This window comes from Danio aesculapii, chromosome 5 (assembly GCF_903798145.1).
Source record: "Danio aesculapii chromosome 5, fDanAes4.1, whole genome shotgun sequence".
Taxonomy (NCBI): Eukaryota; Metazoa; Chordata; class Actinopteri; order Cypriniformes; family Danionidae; genus Danio; species Danio aesculapii.
In genome coordinates this window covers 41392289-41413633 of record NC_079439.1, presented here as the reverse complement: position 1 = coordinate 41413633, position 21345 = coordinate 41392289, and the positions used below count along the sequence as shown (strand labels likewise).

Here is a 21345-nt window from a genome sequence, read left to right as displayed (position 1 = left end):
TATTTTATATATTTTCTCTAAAGGCTCACCCTGATTCCGGCATCTCTCTCTGCTTCAGCCACACCAATGTCAGCATCTCTCTGAACAGCTGCAGTCTGGGATTTGCCCAAAGAGCTCAAATAGTCCACCTTATCATAAACATCCTGAAGGGCGAAAACAGATAACCAACCAGATTATCACCCTGACACTAGGTACAAAAGACAATAGCCCTGTTCACACATACAGGTCTTTCCGAAAAATTACCGGCAATTTTCCGGAAAGGTCTGTATGTGTGAGAAGGGCCTTTTTGAAAATATCGGTAAATTCGTTCCGGCAATTTTCCGGAAAGAGAAGTTGTAACATTACTGCTAATTTGACGGAATGCTGCTGTGTGAACGCAGAAGGATAATTACCAGAAAGAGCGCGTTCACGCTTAGAACATGCTGACATGAGAACATTCAGACACATTCACACCCGTGCTATTTATGAAAATAAAAGCCTTTAAATATTTTTCCAAACACATTTAGCTGCTAGATGTGAGTCAGACAACGTTTCTGTTCCTTCTTAATGCCAGATGTGTAAAAAATTATCGATAAAATGCTTATGATAAACTGCTTATGATTAACCTTCAAGCTTTGCTTCCTTCAGTTGCTCGACGCGTGTGCACGTGAAGCAGCCAGTGAGTGCCAGCACACGCACACACACACACATTATGTACATCTCGACATGCGAGGGTGTTCCTCCATATGTTTTTATCGAAGTTGTTCACAATACTTATCCATCCACAGAGTTTGTAAATGTAGTCAAATGCTTACAAATACAAGCGCAGCCGTTTAGAGCTCATTTCTGGTTAATGATGTCAGAATTTACTGGTATTTAGGAATGGATATGTGAATGGTCTTTTCCTGAAAAATTTCGGAACATCCTTGCCTGTGTGAACAGCTGTTTTTTTTTTATATACTAGAAAAAGTCGTTCAGGAAATTTTCCGGATATTTACTGGTATCGCTGTGTGAAAGGGGCTAATGACTTATTTGCAACAAACACAAAAACACTCAAAGACAAAGTCTAGTCATACCTTAATAGTAAAGCTCAGGATCTCAATACCCATCCTGCCCACATCAGGTGCCGCCACCTCCCTCACCAGCTTGGCAAACTGATCCCTGTCCTGGTAGATCTGCTCCACTGTCAGAGTCCCTGCAAACACAAGTTTGATATTAGTGAGAACATGCAGAACACAATCCTTCCTTGATTCCTCTCTCCTCCATCCTAAAGATAACTGGTCGATGTTTGGCATTATGAAAGGCCAAATTAAGTGAGAGGCTACAAGGACCAAACTACAGCTGCTCTTTTTGCTTATGGCAAGAGTTTAGATCCAAGTGTGCTGTCAGAACTCTGCAAGTGTTCAGAGTCACTTACCCAGAATAGAGCGCAGATGACCTTCCAGTGTCTGCAGAATGACACTTTTAATCTCTGCCACGGTCTTGCCCAGGAACTGTTCACAAGCATAACCCAGCAGCTCATTGTCGGTCATAACCTTCACCTGAGAGCAGAACACATACAGTCACTGTCCAACACTGACATACACAACTTGCAACTGAATGAGCACTTTACATCCAGCTCTAGGAGTAAAAGTGTGTCAGGATAACAGATCCGATCATTATGAAATGATGCAAAAGCTACAGTGAAAATGTTTCAGAGACAGAACCTTTAACAGATTAACTTTATAAATTATTTAGTGAACATTAGCAGACAGTCAACTTAAAGGGATAGTTGACCCCAAAATGAAAACCTACTCACTATTTACTCCCCCTCAAGTGGTTCCAAACCTTTAAGAGTTTCTTTCCTCTGCTGAATACAAAATAAGATATTTTAACCCATTCGGACCCTATGTCCATTGCAATGGGCATCATATATGTAAGCCCATGTTTTTTGTGGTATCCAAGCTTTTTATCTAATTTAAAGCAGCATTGCATCACTTCACTCCGTAAGCTACATTTACAACGTTTTTATTGATATGTTTACTAAAATGCTCATATATTTGACAAAAACATACAGTTGAAGTCATAATTATTAGCCCCCTTTGAATATTTTTTCTTTTTTAAATATCTCCCAAATTATGTTTAACAGAGGAAGGAAATTTTCACAGTATATCTGATAATATTTTTTCCCCTGGAGAAAGTCTAATTTGTTTTATTTCGGCTAGAATAGAAGCTATTTTAATTTTTTTAGAAACCATTTAAAGGTCAATATTATTAGCCCCTTTAAGCTAATTGTTTTTTTGACTGTCTACAGAACAAACCGGCATTACAATAACTTGCCTAATTACCCTAACCTGCTTAGTTAACCTAATTAACCTAATTAAGCGTTTAAATGTCACTTTAAGCTGTAAAGAAGTGTCTTAAGATATCTAGTCAAATATTGTTTACAGTCATCATGGCAAAGATAAAATAAATCAGTTATTAGAAATGAGTTATTAAAACTATTATGTTTAGAAATGTGTTGAAAAAATCTGCTCGCAGTTAAACAGAAATTGGGGACAAAAATAAACAGGGGGGTTAATAATTCAGGGGGCTAATAATTCTGACTTCAACTGTATATACTTGAAGGTTGTTGAATTTTTATAAGTATAATTTGGTCTCATTTATAGAATCCTCAAGAACTGTGAAAACATACTTTTACATTTTTCAAAAACTTGGAACATAATTTGGGTATGAAGGGGTTAAAGAATGTTAGAAACTGGTAACCCCCGACACTCAATAGTAAGAAAAAGCAATTACTATGGAGGTCGATGATTATGAGTTTCCAACATTTTTCAAAATAACTTCTTGTGTCCAAAATAAATTCAAACAGGTTTGTGACAAGTGAAGGCTGAGTAAATGATCACAGAAGTTTCTGTTTTCTACTTATCCATTTTAGTGAGTTTCCAGGTAACAAGGGACAGACATTGAGCACGATTAAATCTGCTGGACAGTGTAATGAGAATGTGGTTTGTTGATGTACATGCTTCAAAATCAGTACTCATGCCACACTGAATGAATGTGCATGCAAAAGCATAAATGCAAGTCATTATGTGCAAATCTTGTTGCAATACTGCTGAAAAACAAACAAACAAACAAACAAATAAACAAACAAACAGTTTCATTGCAGCATGAAGGGCTGGGTGACATTGCATTTTTACAATAGATTTGTGATTCAGTTTGTTTTACAATCTTTGGGCTTTCAAAAGGGGGCATACATTTTGCTATCTTTTATATCAAAACCCTAAATTAAATAGTATTTTAAAAGCAGACACTTCTGTTTATCATTATGCATTTATCTACAGCTACAAATGCAAAAATAAATGTTCTACTGTGAATTAAGTTTATAAAATCAGTGCAAAAGGTGCTTACACCAAACCTGATGTGAATAATAAAGGTATTTGTGTAACATGCATGAAACATGCCTACATTGTTCATGCCTACATGCAAACCAATAATAAAAATAGAGTTTCTGCAGCTTTTATGAAGGTTAAATGTACGACTTTAATATATTTTTAGAACAAGAAAATGAAAGCCTAATAAGGAATTAAAAGAAAACAAAAAAGCAATCATGTTCTCTGAATGTAAATTGAGAGCACACAAAGAATTGTATTAATAATAACACTTTAAATTTATTTTCAAATAATTCACAATTGATTTGTACAAATCTTTTACAAAAGTATAGCTTAGCCTTTGAATGAACTCTCCACAAGAATATGGAATTTTTGCTGCACTCTCTAATCACACTGCAAAAGAGTGATGCTTTTTATTATTATTAAGTATTATTTTGCTCTGATTTTCAGTGCAAATGTCTAAGGATTTATTAAGAATATCTAAATATTTATGATAAAACCAAAATAAACTTTTAACTTAATTTGGTCAGATTTGACTAATAAGGTTTCATTATTTCATGTATTTAATTCCATGAACTAATAATGAACAAAACTTGTACAGCATTTATTAATCATAGTTCAATATTAATCAACATTTACTAATGAACCCTACTAAAAATACACAATGAGTTAAAATGAACTGACAATGAATAACTTTAATTTCCATTAACTATTTAAAAAAAAAGATGATTAACACTTTAATAAATGATGTTCATTGTTAATATTACTAAATGCATTAATACAATTTTTGTAAAGTGTTCCCCTTAATTCTAACAAAAGTTTCATATTCCATTAATCAGAAAACAAGCTTTAATTTCTTTATTCTCACATTCTTTATTCTTTATATCTCACATGCGTGTTCATTTCGGAATGTAAATGTTTGTATTGGAAAACTAAAATACTGTGCAAGGTATTTATTTTTGTAAATGTAAGAATTTCTACTTTGGTTTATGACCCTTAAATTGCAGACAAATTAATTAAAACCCCCTTGAAGACTAGCAGAAACCCTGAAAATAATGATATTTTAAATAGGGCTGCACAATATATCATTTTAGCATTGCCATCGCTGGGATTATAGTTGACCAGGAGCCACAGTTCAGGACACGCATGCGAAACAAATATGTGGAGTCACTGCAGAGTTTAACCACAATGGAGTGAAAATTTATCATTTCCATATCTTAGCAGAGTTTGAAGCAAGAAATTTAACATCTGTAACTATAATGAAGATCATCAGTGTTATTTTACATTTAAATTATTCAATCTCCACACTTGATAACAGGTTGACTCCTTAGAAATAACATAAAGCACTGTTTATTTCACTTATATCTTTGCTCTATAGTATTTCTATGCTTAAAATTATTTATTATATTTTACGCATGAGTCACTCCACTACAAAAATCACCCCAATCGATCTAAAATGATAAATTATTTCCAATCTGATTTTTCCAATATCGTGCAGCCCTAATTTTAAATACATTCAATGTTTCAAACTTATTCCGTGTATTTGTCACTTCAAATGATAAGTCTATGAATTATAGGTCAAGAAGAACAGCTTTAAAACAGTCTTTCTCCTAGTCTGTGAAAGGGAAAGCAGAATGAACTCATGCTTCAGAAAGAGAGGAGGAGTTTTTTGCAGATTTCAGCTAGAAGTCGTCTCTCTGTACTGAACTACAACCAGCTTTCCCATTTCAAAGCTGGAAAAAAAACATCATGAAAGTGGCCTGGTTATAGGAACAGTATACATGCTTTAGAAGAAAGCTGATTTCAGTGCAGTGTCAAAGGTGAACTTCAACCAACACTAGCTGGAGGGGGTTTGTTCATCCTCCACACAGTCGAGCAGTCATTTAACAGTTAAGCAGGTGGTTTCATCACAAGCAGTGCAAAAACAGGGCAGCATGCAACCACATATGCGGGTGTAGAGAAGAAACATTCGCCATTACAGCTGTGGCTTAAAATTGTTTGAGAAATCAATTCTGACATATTTCCAATGCATCGCCATTCTCTCTTACTGCTCTGGGGGTCGTTTTGAACAGTATGGCATTATAACATGTTACAAATAGCCATACTTCAAATACAACTAATTCCTTACAAAAACCATTTGAATTTAAAATAATCCTAAATCAAGTCAGGAAAAGTTTAAGTGAATCACAAGTGTGTTCATAGTCAGGTGCATTTACATTAACCTAAAAAGACTTGCATGACTCTTCGTCACGAGCCATAGAGTGTACGGTTAAAAACTACTGTTAAAACTAAACTCAGAAACGATTACAGAAAGACTAGTGATGCAATTATGAAAATCTCATAATCGATGCAGAATCAATTTCACCAACAATTTTTTGCCACAGCTCTATTCACCACACAGATTGGAAGTCAAATGTTACAGGTGGATTGCCCTGTGAATGGCATATGGAAATGGCTGGTCTAGCTTGGCTGATGGTGATTTTGTAAAACCATATTTACACATGTAAATTACATTTTTAGAGCAATTGGACTGAAGGTCTGTTCACATCAAGAGAAATATTCATAGCGGAAAGTCAGCGCAATAAATATTTACTTTGAATGAATGAGCAGTTAATGTGTTGTCAGGCCGACACAAACATTCACATTTTTATGCAGAAGTGGTTTGAACTAGTTTCCACCACACAGCAAAAAAATCCAGCTTTTTATCCAGCAAAGAAGATCCCCAGGTGTCCGAAACATAAGTTACACAGTGCACTGTGTCTCAGAGGAACTATATTATTTCTGCTTTTCCAAGAGCTGAATATCAAATTTCATCCAGCCTGTCTGTCATTTTTTTATGCATTGGTCAAAAATCGGAGTGAATTTTCCATGTTGAACATTTGTTTTGGGGTGAACAGAAATAGCAAATGCCAATATTGTGGAGTGAAGTCTTAACAGAAATTAAAATTTTTATTATTATCATTTACCACCAGTCATTCATGACAGACATGCAAATAAAAATTGACAATGAGGTGTTGTAGCATAAACAGTCAACAGGGGGAGCTATACTCGACATGCTTTCAATTGAAAGCTGCATGCATTGATGACCACAATACTCCCCAAAACTAAAAAACAAAACACACAACACTACTCATAGTGCGCTCATGGGGAAACCACTGGATAAAAGCAAATTAAGGAAATCATGCAACGAGGTAAAAACTAAAGTAAGTCAAGGCTAAAAATGGGATTTGGGAGTTAAAAAAGGAAAAAAAACAGATTTTTTCTCCTTGAAGCTTTTCCAGATGTGTTTACTTAACAAGAAAAACAAAGTTTATCTTAAACGTGAGAAAAAAAACCAATAGAGCTAGCATTATCTGCCTCTATATCAGTGTCCACTGGCTAAAAAGGGGATTGATTTATTATAGAAAACAGACTGGAGGATATTGCAGGAGTGGGTGGTCAACAGATAAGTGGGTCCATTAGTGCAACAGCTGCAAGGCCTTCATTTACAAAACACAAGAGGCAGGCCCTACAGAGTTTGGCTAAAATTAGCGGGGGATAGAACATGCAGGGCTAAACAGGGTTTCAAAGACTTATTCTTAATAAAATAATCTTCGATATAGAAGGGTTGAATGCAATCACACAGTCTCTGTATAGAGATCAGGAGTGCATTGACTCTGGCGAGTTGGAGACTGAACTGTGGAATGTCTTGTTTGAGGTCCTCATCCAATCACATGTGATTCCACTAGATAAATGCCAAGTAATGGCTGGTCTGGTGATTAGTGTTACAATGCTCTCACTGTTCACAGCAACAACAGACTAAAGTAATCACAGAGCGAAAATACCAGCAGAAGACAGAGGATTAGTGTTACAAACTTGCTCAATCGCATGCTCAGCTGTAACCGTAGTAATGGAAATAAGAATTTCCTCTGAGAAGTAAAGTTTTCAAATAAACGGAGAAGCTCATGAATGTAAACATGTGACTTGAGTTAAGCACACAGAAAGTTTTGGCACATTGAGAGGTCCGAACTCCCAAAAAACTGTCAAGGTAAAAAATTTCAAACAAATTAAAAAAACAAAACCAATCAGCATTCTTTTAGTCTTTAAGAAACGTTTTAGGTGCTTAAGGAAGAAAGCAATTACAATCATCTATGTTATCCGACATGAAGGTCAAAGAATGTGGCAACATGTAGGCTCTGTTCTAAAACCTATTAGGTTTAAAGGGTTCGTTCACTACAATATAAACATTTTGCATTCAATTATTCACTCATCTTGTTTGAAACATATGAGACTTTCATAAAGATTTGTTTTTTGAGTTTTTTAAATCCATTATAATAGAATAAGTAGCTCGATAGGAAGCAAAGTTAGAGAAAGCAAGGAGGAACAGGATTGGGTACTCAAAGTTGGGATGTCCGAAGAACAATATCGGTAAATATCACAACTGCCTACAAGTCTATCACCGTTACCAGTTATAATTTCTGTCAAATCTGAGACACAACAAAAAAAAAAATTCAGATTCTTAAAATTGATCAAAATGGGATATATACAGTTCAGGTCAGAATTATTCATTCTTTTACATTTTTCCACAGTTTTTGTTTAGCACAGAGAACATTTTTCAACACATTTCTAAACATAATAGTTTAAATAACAAATTTCTAATAAGGAATTTATTGTATCCATGCCATGATGACAGTAAATAATAATTTACTAGATATTTTTCAAGATAGGTTAATTAAGTTAACTAGGCAAGTTAGGGTAATTAGGCAAATCATTGTATAATGATCGTTTGTTCTGTAGATGTTCAAAACTAAATATTTACTACTACTACTACTACTACTACTACTACTACTACTACTACTACTACTAATAACCTCCTTAAAATGGTTTTAAAAATATTCTAGCCTAAATAAAACAAATAAGACTTTCTACAGAAGAAAAAATATTCTAGGAAACAGTGAAACATTTTTTTTGCTCTGTAAAAAATAATTTGGTAAATATTTGAAAATGAAAAAAATAAAATAAAAACTAAAAATCACAGAAGGGAAGGGCTAATAATTTTGACTTCAACTGTATATTCTCGCATGTCACGTGGCGTTTGGATTTCTGCAAGTACTACTGAGATTTGTTCTTCTATGTCAAACAGTTTGATCGCTGATAAATAGTTGTCAATGAAAGCTTTCATTTATTCTCCAAGCCTAAACTTAATGTTCATTACATGGAATTCTTGACTTTAATTGGTCAGTTATGGCACCCCTCAGTAACATCCTGTAAAAATTGATAAAACATGATCATCCTTGTAACTTAAGAGGACATTATATGCTGTTTTTCATTGCAGAACCTTTGTGTTTGGGGAGTCAATTAAAATATAAATGCTCAAATCAATATTTTGTGTTTAGGTTGGTACAATTAGGTAATTTAGTTGTCATAGACTTGCTCTCTCTTGCATACAATCCTTAGCTGCTGCCATGCTGCTTATAGTTATTAATTATATTGAAAATAACAGACTTTAATATTTACAGTGTTTTAATACTGTGGCTGCATTTATCTTCTTGATAAGATCATTGTTTAACATGCTGTAATGGTTTATAAGACACTAATAGTTTAAAAATGTAAAGATTTTATCACAAATTAATATCTCTTGTCCCCATAATTACTTCAGGAGTTCTTTTAAGCTGTGAAATAAGAAGTGTGACTGCATGTTCGCCCTTAAGTATCAATCTATTTTGAACAGATTTACACTCAAATAATTATTCATTTTCCTTCAGCTTAGTCCCTTTATTCATCAGGGGTCGCCACAACAGAATGAACCGTAAAACTTATCCAGCATATGTTTTACACAGCGGATGCCCTTCCAGCTGCAACCCAGTACTGGGAAAAATCCATACACACTCATACACTACGGCCAATTTAGTTTATTCAATTCACCTATAGTGCATGTCTTTGGACTGTGGTGGTGGCAACAGTGAGGCAACAGTGCTAAACACTGAGCCACAGTGTTGCCCTATCAAATAATTATTTTGCATCAAATTATTGACGCGTGGAAAGCACACTATGTTTCCAATCAAAAAATGTGAATTAACTGGATTATCGGATAAAAGATGTGCGAATAAAGCATCGCTTCCATCCAACGAGTCACTTCCTGATTATCTGGCGCCAAATATCAACAGTAAAGAGAGAATTTGCGGTGGTAGGAGAAGCTGCATGAATCTTTTCTTTATTTAATAAATGACTTGCGCCTCAGAAGGTAATCCTGAGACGCAGCGAACACGTGGTGGTGTTTGAAGGTGTGAGACGCGGAGCACAGACGCTCTTGAGTCTGGAGGTCATTAATGATATAATAACACCAATACTGAAATGGTTAAGGCATTTTAGAACGACCAAAACAACATTTCAGATGTTTTACAGTATGCTTAGCCTGCTGGTTTTTCCATTCACACACATTTTTATCATCACATGATCTCTTATAACAAAATCACATGACCTTTTTAATGCGTATACTGGAATTTGTTCGGTAAAGTTATTTCCATTGTAGTTTATGCGCGCCTTTTCTTATCGAATAAAAAGTTTATCCTACTCAGTTATGCGCATATGTTTTTAATGTGTATTTATGTATGCGCATCTTGGCGTTTCCTTCAACTGTTTTTTTATGCGCTTATCCAAAATGCGCATAAAAATAAGTGGATGGCAACATAGCTAATAACAATTGACCATATGTGCATTATCCTCTAGTTATCATATAAAAAGTGAGCACAGCTCTTCTGATAATTTTTTTTTCAATTTCTCTTTACAAACATTTTGATTTAACCTTTAATATTTCTAGCAAAAAGTTCTAATTAAATAAAGGATTTTCATGAGGACTTAGTATTAAAAGTTTTATTGGTATTAAAAGTCAAAGAAAACAAGTAGCTCCTAGTCAAACTATATGCTTTAGCTGCCTATGTACTGAAGGCAGCACATAGCAAGATATCTCCCATGGTTTTGTAACAGAGCCACACGTTATATTTTTAACAGATAAAGCTGCTTCACGTCATTCTTAGGAAGCTTTAACTTAAGCATATTTTTTTAAAATGATCATTTGGCCAAAATAACCATTTTTTCAGTGTGGCTGACCTACTGTAACAAAAAACAGCTCGTAACGTTAAACACAAATCAGTGACCTTCAGTCTGCTGAGACATGAGGCTATGATTGGCACTGTTCATCCCTGAGGAAGGTTCAATTCTGGGACCAGATATGAAGGGAAGGGAATGAGAGGAAAAAGCATGATCAAGGAGTGTTGGGTCTGACACCAATCTGGCAAACCTGAAAGAGGCATTTGGAGCTGAGGTTAGGTGAGGTAAGGTGGTTTACCTGTGCCACACCTGTGACAGTAATAGCTACCCCCTCCGCTGTCTCTACATCCTCACACTTGGGTTGCAGGGTCATAATCTCAAGGGTTATCCTGTGGAAAACGCAAAAAAAGGGAAACAAACCAAAAACGTTGGCTATGAACTACGGGAAGAATGTCAAGCGGCGTGAAAACAGGAAGAAGGTGGGGTTAAAGAAAGACGTGAAGGTAAACAACACAAAATGAAACTGCAGGGTCCAAATACGAAGACACAAACACTCGGCGCAAATCAGCTGTTCAGACAGTGGGCTGTAATGGAATTGTGTAAACTCAATTTACCAGAACCTCTTATTATTATTCCCAGAACCACTTGCCTGTTATTTACCAACCCGCAATATCCCAGAGAAACTGTCTGCGATCTGCTTATCCTCCATTACAGACCCAACAGTCAGAACGTGCTGACGTGAGCCATTAGTTACATGAGCCATGAGCGCTGCGTGGCCAAACACCAGACAAAGATAGTGAGAGATGACTGGCTCTCCTTCACTGCAGAGGAAGACCAACGCAAGAGTGTGGAAGAGAGCATGAGAGCATGTGTGTGATTGTGTGGAACCAGGCCACTGCCCTTCACAACCTGAGTGCTTGAAACCGTTCTCACTTTCTCATTTGAATGGCTTGTTTCATTCAGTGTGATTACCTGAGCGACCCCTGTCACATCCAAGGGGACACCCTCCGAAGTTTCGATATTCTCACAGCGACAGAGGATGGTCATTATCTCCAGAGAGAGTCTATGTGGGGACATGGGAGGGGCAGAGAGGGGGGAGGGAGGAAAAGGAGGCAGGACAGCACAATATTATAAGTGTTAACATGTGAAAGGAGGGGACAGAGGTCAGGGTCTAAGGTTAGGGAGGATGGGCGCTGGTGTTGACCGCAGGTGAATCCGGACCATCAGGGAGCTGCTGTTTTCTGCAGATGGAGAGATCTTCTGTATTATGGTCGCTGACTGATTTCCAATGGATGCTTTTTCAGTATATCCATCATGCTATGCCTTTGCTCCCTTTTGTCACTTATGCCCTAGAGCACACCTTTAAACATCTATGATTATGCACTTTACGTTTCTGATAAAGTGTTGTATAGGGGTGTAACGGTTCACAAAACTCAAGGGTCATTTGATATGACACAGTGGTGTCACAGTTCGGTTGGTTTTTATACTGCAAAAAGAAAGATATGTCCTTGATTTTTTTTTTAACTAAAGATCATAAAAGCATGACCTTTCCTTTACCTTAAACAATGATGGAGCTAAACTTGATCTATTTTCTTGGGTATCTTCTTATCAGCATATAAAACTAAAACTGCACCTTATGAAAATAAGAAACGCAACGTTGTAGCAGTTTTAAATAAATGCAAAAAAACCCAAAACTTTTACTTCATGTGCAGATTTTCTGTGTACTGCACAGCTTTGCTTAATGTGACAGTCACCTGCAGTGGAAAATGCCCTCTGGCTACAGGAACAGAGGTATAGGTACAGCCAGGATTTAGTCTGGCAGAAAAGGGCTCATGATGAACAGTGTAATGACTCTCAAATAGCTTTTTTGAGGGTTGAAGGGGCAGACTGCACATTGCCTGTTACAGTACATAGTTTGGGCTGCCTGGTTGGGCACAGTAGCACTGAAAACCTTACATTACTTACTTTAGGCTCTTTATTTTCTAAATATTTATGGTGATTGTGGCAAATTGTTCAGGTTGTAATGTGTACCGAAAAAGGATAAAGTATCAGACACCAATTTCGATTATAGTTGTAATATTTTAATAATTATTAAAATTAATATGTTATTATTACAAAAGTCATCATACCACTATATATCTGAGTAAACGTCATGTAGTGTATTCCAGCAAATTTAAAATGATGTATATATTAGCAAATTTTTGCAACAATCTAATTATAATGACAGTTCACAGCAGGTTACCACCCCAAAGTAGAGGTCTTCACAGAGGACCGGAGACCTAAAGACCTGTCTATATTGAAATGGTCAGCTGGGTTGGGCCCCAATGTATTATATAATATATCAGGTCTTTGTGTAACACCAGAGTTTTTCGTACTCGGAGAACCCCTCCATCCCCCAGTATTTAGTCGATGGCAATTTGCATGGGTTTTGTAACTAGGATGAGATGGAAGCAGGAAATAAGGTGGTTAAAACACACACACATGCGTGCATGTGACCTCAGCCACAATCAGCAGAGCTTGGTTTCATTTTTTAACAGAGGTTCTGCTAACAGAACGGTTTGAAATGTAAAACAAATGCATCAGTTGTTTCCTTAGTAATGTAACTGTGATGTAAACAGCGATGTGGACGATGATCAGATAATTCTGTTTTTAAGACTCATTTTTCACATATTAACTACTGTTAGAACATTCATAGGGAGAATGTTCTAACAGTAGTTAAGCCTACATTTTTATTTTTTGAAAAACGTGTTTATACTTTTAGCTCAGCTTAGCTCAGGGATGGATCTGGTTACATTTAAGGCATTTTCAAATAACATACGGGTCTGGGTCGGTTATGTGCAGTAGACTAACAGGTTTCTTTATGGCCAGGTAAAACTTTTAGGACTCGTGAAGACCTCTGAAAACAGAATCCAACATGGGAGAGTTTAGACTTTGGGATACAAGACTTAGTACATATCTACAAAGTGTATGCACAATTACTCAAAGTGCTCATGTGCATATGGCCGCTCATCAATCCCTTTTCTCAATATTTTTTATTTTATTATTATTTTAATTAAGTGTAGCTCTTTGTGACTGAAGGAGCAGGGTGTGTCTGAATATGGGCAATATGCAGAAGCAGATGCAGGAGGATTCTCAACTGAATGTTTCATTCCTTTCAGCCTGATTGCTGCAGCAAGTCTTACATATCGCTCAGTCTTTTAAATTAGATCAATGTAGCTTTTAGAGCTGCCAGCAAACTAGATTACTAGAATCTTTATGAGGAAAGGGGGGGATGGTAAGAGAGATCCCACTCAGCCTTGTTTTGCTTTCCAAGCTATGCACTCAACCGAACAGCTGCTGTAACCTGCTATTTTTGTAACTATATCCTTTTTTTGTTGCTTACTAATAATACAAAAGAATGAAACCTAATACTTTCGTTTTATTTATTTGTAATGTTTTAAATTCATAGCTGCGGTTCTGCTAAAGATCTTGCCACACCCTAGTCTAAAACACATTCAATTTCTTGCCTGTAATGAATGGTTGTTAGTTTTGGTCAATTGAATAACCGTTTCAGTGAATTCCAAAGAAGCCTTTCACATTGGTTCAGTGGCTTGACATGGAACTTTACTGTATATCTATTTTAATGACAGCATTTGAAGTAGTAAAATGAAAGATGATTTTCCGTCCACTGTGCATACAGGAAAGTGTGATTAAAAATCTACTTGATTTGTATTGAGCTGATGTAGCATAACAATCTTATAATCCCCAGCAGTGAAATACCAGAAAGAAATCAGAAGGTGAGACACACACGGGTGAGTCCAGCGCGTAAAGGCAGGTTAGCTTGGCAAACACTTAAAGAAATGAACAGGAGAGGAACATCAGAGAAAAAGGAGGCTGGTCATTATAGATTGCACATGCACAATCTTCGTAAAGTCAATAACAATTACAGGAAGAAACAAGACACTGAAATCAATCATACATTTTCACAATGATGTATAGTTATCAGACTTAATGTATAGGCTTGATGTCTGGCTAATATGCTGGAATAAAATGTGTACCCTAGAAAATAAGAATCATATAAGCTTTTCACACTGTACTTCATCATCTTTATAAAGCTCAATTAAAAAATAAAACCATTTGAGGAAAATGTCAAGTGGCGCCAGAAACTGTGAAAAAGTGAAAAGACGCTGTTCTATTCATTGGGTGTTTTTAGTCCTGTAGACTGTTTGTTGTTTTTGGAAAGAGGGACCTAATTTGTTCAAATGTGGCATCGTCCTTTTGGATAAGTTTACTTTAATATAGCAGCATTTCAAAGCACACCATGCAAGTTAACGTAAATGTAAATACAAAGTGTGCTTTCATTGCTCTGAGTACACCAGTTTATGTTTGTGTCATCTAGGGGTGTAACGATACAAACAAGTAACGATGTGATGCATATCTCGATACCGAACTATGAAAACAGTTTAACACACAGCAAATAAAATAGTTTAATACACTGCAACAAATGCTTTTCTTACTTCCAGTTTTTGTCTTGTTTTAGTTCAAATATCTAACAATTCTTAATTCAAGAAGCACTTATTTTTGTTTTCAAAAATAATTAGTCTAAATTAAGTAATCAAAAAATTTAAAAAATTAAATAATCAAATTGTTAATAATCAAACTGAACTGAAAACAAGATTATTTTACTAGTTTGGACAGACCTGTGTGTAGGTATATTGTGTCCACAGTCATATTGGGGTGATATAAAGACATTAAGTCTCTTTTTATAAATTTCCTGACGTTCAAATAGAATCCAAATCCCTCCCATTTTGAGGCCCACCGCAACATGATGTAGGAGTGCTGTTTCCCCGCCCATCGAATTATTTGACAGCCGCGTATTAACATGTCTCCGTAGTAACTTGTATAATTATATCAACAAGACAGGACGTGAGCAGAGCAACTGGGATTAAAAGATCTGTTCAGCTCTCTGTGATCATCAATTATCATCAAATGTGATCAAGAATCAGTTTTATAAGTTTAAAACAGTTTTAAAACAGTGCATGATTGTAATGAATTACATACAGCGATTTTACCGTCTTTATCACCACAGCTGCACGTCAGTAGAGTTATAAAGGAAGATGCTTCAATCCCAGTTTGTGGACGTTAAATCAGGTTTATTTTGTACATTAACATAACGGATATACATACAGCAGTGGATATTAACATGTATCCTGTCACATTTGCCATGCAAAAACAGTGCAAAGTTAAACGAGTGTGTGTTTGTGTGTGTGTGTGTGTGTTTCTACTTTGTAACAACATTGTGTGTGACTCATCGTTCTCATCTTCTCGTTAACTCCACAACAAATACATCAAATAATCATTGGGTGAGTTTTTACTGTAGTATTTTTCACAAACGTTACGCGAAATCTGCCTCCATGTCTGTCACTGTGCTGTTTATCTGACACAGCCAGTGATTGAGGCACACTCTGACAGGCACGTGGGAACGGTAGGTGGGGAGAACTAGCATTAAAGGCACAGGCAACAAAAACAGCTACATTGTGTTCAGAGCAGAAAATCCAATATTCTGAAAGGTAAAATAAATAATCTGATGGGTGTTTTGAGCTGAAACTTTACAGACACATTCTGGAGACACAAAAGACTTATCTTAAATCTTGAAGAATTAATTTTGAGTTATTTTTTCTGAAAACACATTTTTATTTGTCTAAGAGCTTCTTGATTTAGGATGATTTATTGAGAATTAGTTTTATTTATATCTATACTAGAAACAAGACAAAAACAAAAAAAAAAGAAAAAGTAAAAAGCATTGTTTTTGCAGTGCATTAATCGTATGAAGCAAAATGACAGCTTATTTATTTATTACATGTTATTTACCGCCTAGGCAAATGTTTCTGAGGAGCACTCAAGATCAAGTATGGTTTAGAGGTTGCAAATACGTCAATGTGCAATGAAGACAGAACTGACATTTTGGGTAAATGATAGTTTATGAGTATAGCAAACTGACTATTGGATAAAATCGTTTTATCATATTGTTTACATCAGCCATATGCATTGACACATTTTTATTTAGCAATTTCTCTATATGACCATGTATCCTTACACCCGCAGACTTTTTACATTTAAAATGATATATTTCTTCTGAGTTTATTTTGATCAATTCCTCTTTAAAATGCAATGAATATTCAGCAAAGAATTATGGGACTGCTTTATCGCGTTGAACCCCATGGAACCTAAATAACCAGGATTAATTTTCTTCAGTGTTAGCAGTTATAAGTGTGAAAAGCCATTTTTCCAGAGATTTTTGAAAATAGTCTATAGACTGTCTAAAGTATTTATCAGCAGAACCTGCGTCATTAAGGGTCGTCCATTTGTAACCACTGAAGCTGAACTTCAGTCAGCGCTTTAGTATTGTTAACTCTGTTTATTTTTCCAAACACTGGCCCTGGATACAGAGCCCTAAATGTACACATGAAGCTGGGGTGTTGATTTTGATATATCAAACAGTGTTTGTCTATCATATGGAAGCCATTTAGAAATATATCCAAATATATAACAGGATGCATGTTTAATAGTGCCTAACAGTCTAGTAAACTGATATCCCATCGCAGACTCTTATCTTTCTCTCATCTTTTTTTTTTTTTTTTTTTTTACAAATGGAGGGTGAGGACAGCTGATTTCAAGCTAGGAAACGGCTATTTTTAATACAATCAATGATTTATAAACTTTTAGCTGACAGTCTTTAATGCTAGGAAGCAAGACAACAGGAACAAGGGTGTTCACTTTAGAGTAACTCTACAGTGGATGAATTAAGGTTGTATGGTTGTAATAGTCTAGCCAGGGAAACATGAGCATGCTGTGACACGTCTCTAAAACGGACCCATTCCCATTCATGGGGAACTTTAATGCACATATATGGAAAAGAAAGTTGTTCAGAAAAGCAGAAAAAAAGATTTGTTTACATTGTTAGCAAGTAAACACAATAGGAGGAGTACATGTGATAAATGGACTCTTACTTCTGTATGTCGGTGATAAGCCACCATGCCCAGGCCCAGCCGCCCACTGTATACGTTTTCTCATCAGAGCCACAGCAGCCACCTAAGAAAATAAACACAGCCATATTCACTCTTACACACATTCCACACTAATCGCACTTTCTATAGTACACGTGTTTGATGCATTCCTCTGTGGCCTTCTACAGGGAAAAGTAAGCATGCTTTTATTCTTACGGTTTAATTTGAAATGGTTTGAAAATCAATCAAATATATAAACATCTTGTTGTCAACCAGTCAACATATTTTACCTCCTGCAAAAGGTTACAACCCCATACAAGCCTCACTAAACTAGTTCAAAAGCTGTAAACTGAAAAACATTTTCATGAACAAAACCACAAGCAGTGTAAACACTGGGAAGCCCCCTCTCACATGGTAACCATGCCACCACGGTGGTTAAATGTTTATAGAAGTCAGCTCAAGTCAATATTCAACTAGATTAATTGCTCTAAACAAAATGGATTGTGAGCTAGTAAATGCGTTAATACATACACTTCTGTTCAAGAGTTTGTAGTCAGTACTACTTTTTAATGAAGAAATTAAATTACATGGAAACTGCCGTGTAATTTTGTAAAAATGTAAATATATATATACAGCTGAAGTAGGCATGGGATGATAACCCTTTTCAAAGTATTCGGCAGTCTGGAAAAGATTTTAAAACCGGCAACATTTTCTGTTATACCGTTCCTAGGGCATATGTTTGATTTCTTTTTTAGTTTTTAAGGACAACAGTATCTCCAGCAGAAAAGATATACAAATATGCCGTTTTAAATTGTAAAGAAATCTGTTATTTTTAAACTAATAAAGACAGCAGAAGTCAATGATTCATTTGAATTATTTAGCCTGACATGTTTACTGCTCCAAAATATTCTAAATCCTTCCCAAATTAAAATATATTGCGTTTAAAGGGGGAAAAAGATTTAGTTTTTTACCTAGACATTTAAAAAGGATATATTTTAGAGCAGTAATCACAGTACTGTGAAACTGTGACTATTTTTATCCAAGGTTATCATACACCGGCCCTTGCCTAAGCCGAATCCAGAGTTATTAGCCTTCTTGAATTATTAGCCCCCTGTATATTTTTCCTGACAAGTTCTGTTTAATGGACAGAAGATTTTTTTTCAACACATTTCTAAACATAATAGTTTTCATAACTCATTTCTAATAATTTATTTATTTTATCTTTGCTATGAAGACAGCACATAATATTTTACTAGATACTTTTAAGGTACTAGTATTCAGCTTAAATATATGTAGGCGACAAGTCTCCGTGTTCAGTCCATTACTTTCACTGTATCTGCTCAGCTGAGGGAACGGAACCAACCCTGTGACGTCAGACACAGCGATATTCCAAGATGGTGGCGCCACAGGTCTAAAAGCTATAGTAAAATATGCCGTTTTCTTCTAAATAGTTACATTAATCGAGTTTGTTTAATATTTTTTAATTAAAGTGGATTCCAAATGTACAAAATAATGTAAACTTGACTAAGTGCTTCATTTCCCCTTTAACACACTGTATTCAGATCATCAACTCGTTAACAGAGAGATCCATGAACTGATCCTTGATCCTTGTGTCAAATATAAGAGACATACAAAATGTGCAGGACGGGGGGCACAAGGACCAGAATTGAGAACCACTGGCCTAAAGTCAGGAGTTTATAAGAGACATGAAGGTTATTATCAGCTGTGCTCAACTTTTTGTTGTACTGATTATAAATTGCTGCTGTTTTTTTTTTATGTTTAATATATTGTACGATCATTACACATATATAGACTTTTTGTAATCTAACAAAACTTTAATTTTTCTAGGGAAAGGTAAATCGCAAGAAATATTATTACAATATTCAACAGCAATATTGCATATCGCATAATATTTTCCCAAAGTCGTGCAGCCCTAATTCAAAGCATTTTAAATAAAGTGCATCTCCAAAAACATGGAGACGGAGGAAACAGAGAGTGCTTGTGTGCCTGTGGCTAGTCTTTAAAAAGATGCAGTTTCAGTAACAGTAGTGCATTAAACTATTATATACATTGAATATACAGTTTAATGTTTAAGATAATTTACCTGATTTTAGTATAAAAGGGTTTATTTATGTTTAGCAATTTCACCACATGTTTTAGAATCAACAAATAATAATTAAAGATGTCTTTATTTTGGTTTAACTACTGTGATAGTTTTGTATCATGATTTTAAAATTGGGATTTGTAACAAATTGTGACATGAGTGTATTGTTACAGCCCAAAACAAAAAAATCAACAGACTGTTTAGAATTATTTCTAAAAAGATCATGTCACACTGACGACTCGCAACGGCTGCAACAAATTCATCTTTGCCATGACAAACAAATTATATTTTGAAATGTACTACAAAAAAGAGTTTTTAAAATGCATTTATTTTCATCAAAAACATGCAGTCATGATGAACATTTAAGACAATTTCTAAGCCAAAAAAATTTTACCAAACCATAACATTTACCTGCAATGTTAAAGAGCACCTATTACGCATTAAAAAAAGGTCATACTTCGATTTTGGGGGTCTCCAACAACAGTCTAATATGCATGCAAGGTCAAAAAACACTTTCATGGTCTTATAATCTGCATTTATTTATACCAAAGTATCCCAACAACTCCCATATGATTCATTCAGCAATTCATTTGTTCCCAAACCCCTCCTTAGTGCGATGCTAATCTGCGCTGATTGGTCCGATGACCCAGTCTGTTGTGATTGGTCGACTGCGTTCAGCATAAGACAGAAAGAAATGGCCACCACGGCTTATCAACAATTTTGAAGTAGTCAGAGTGCAGAGTATATGTGTGAGCCTAATGCAGGAGTGCATTAAAGCAAAGCAGTTAAACACCAGCATATAACTCTACTATTAACAACACACATTCAGTATTAATCCACACAGTGGCAAAAGCTGAACTATTTTGAACCTTGACCACCACACACATGTAGGAACAGATGACGGTGGCCATAGCAACAACAAACAGCAGTGAATCGCGAGCTCACAAATGCATTTAAATCCGTAAACAAAGCGTCGCGTTTTCAATGTGGCTTTAGACGCAATATGAGTATATAAAGAGTTAACCAGATACAGTACAAGCGGTTACAAGAAACAAAACACAATTAAATAAATAATTTGCAAGCTAGGAAAAACAAGGAGGCAACTATTTTAATCACACTTACTTACACTTGTGAAATGGAGGAAGAAACTGATCTATGTGTACAGTGTACTGTAAAGTTCCTGTCAAGCTCTGGCAAAGTCCCATAGTCTTTTCTAATCCTTCCTGTAACCAACGCCCAATGAATCCCCCTCTGTAAGCGTGTAAATTGCTAAACCACTCATCAGAAAAATGACAGGAACACAGCACAACATTGGGGCTATAATACTGAGGTATTTTTTCAAAAATAAACTTCAACCACTGACTCTTCACAGCCTCATCTTTGGGTGGGGTAAACTTTCCCTCACACTTCAGCGCACAGCATCTATGCGGCTTGATTCAACCGGGATCTGCTATAGTGTTTGTCTTCCTCTTTTTCTTGCTACAGTGTTTGTGGGCGGGGCCGGGGATTTCAATTTTCCCGGGTCTGCGTGTGCAACAAATGGCGTAAGCGTCAACACTTCCCATTCACTTTAAATGGATGACGTCAAGCGTTGCTGAACTGAATTGTGGATCCGTCGGCAGAATTTCTTTAATTTTCAAGCGCCAACGCAATTGTCAGCCAATCAGATCGCTTTATGCAAATACACCAGCTCAGACAGAAGCCGATTGCATATTAATTTCATTGGCTGACGCTGCTAGGATGATATAGTCAGCCCCAACAGCCCCTTAGTCAAGCCTTGACACTGAAGCCCCGTGTGAATCGGGCATTACAGTGTGAGAATCAAAATACCGAAGACTACTCATCTGTGAAAATATAGATATCAATTTGTCAAGCA

General features: G+C 35.9%; 1 protein-coding gene across 2 annotated transcripts in view; it reads right to left on the bottom strand.

Annotated features, from left to right (window-relative positions):
- The window catches only part of flot2a (flotillin 2a), a 34235-nt gene that overhangs the window by 9712 nt on the left and 3178 nt on the right, over nucleotides 1–21345 (bottom strand). The window contains exons 2-6 of one of the 2 annotated variants that reach the window (XM_056458208.1): nucleotides 17369–17450; nucleotides 11352–11442; nucleotides 1397–1520; nucleotides 1056–1174; nucleotides 30–143 (exon numbers count right to left, since the gene is read on the bottom strand). In XM_056458208.1, coding sequence (XP_056314183.1) covers nucleotides 30–143; nucleotides 1056–1174; nucleotides 1397–1520; nucleotides 11352–11442; nucleotides 17369–17450 — 530 coding nt within the window. Of the gene's footprint in view, nucleotides 1–29; nucleotides 144–1055; nucleotides 1175–1396; nucleotides 1521–10677; nucleotides 10769–11351; nucleotides 11443–17368; nucleotides 17451–21345 lie in introns of both variants that reach the window. The other variant, XM_056458207.1, reaches the window with a different exon arrangement.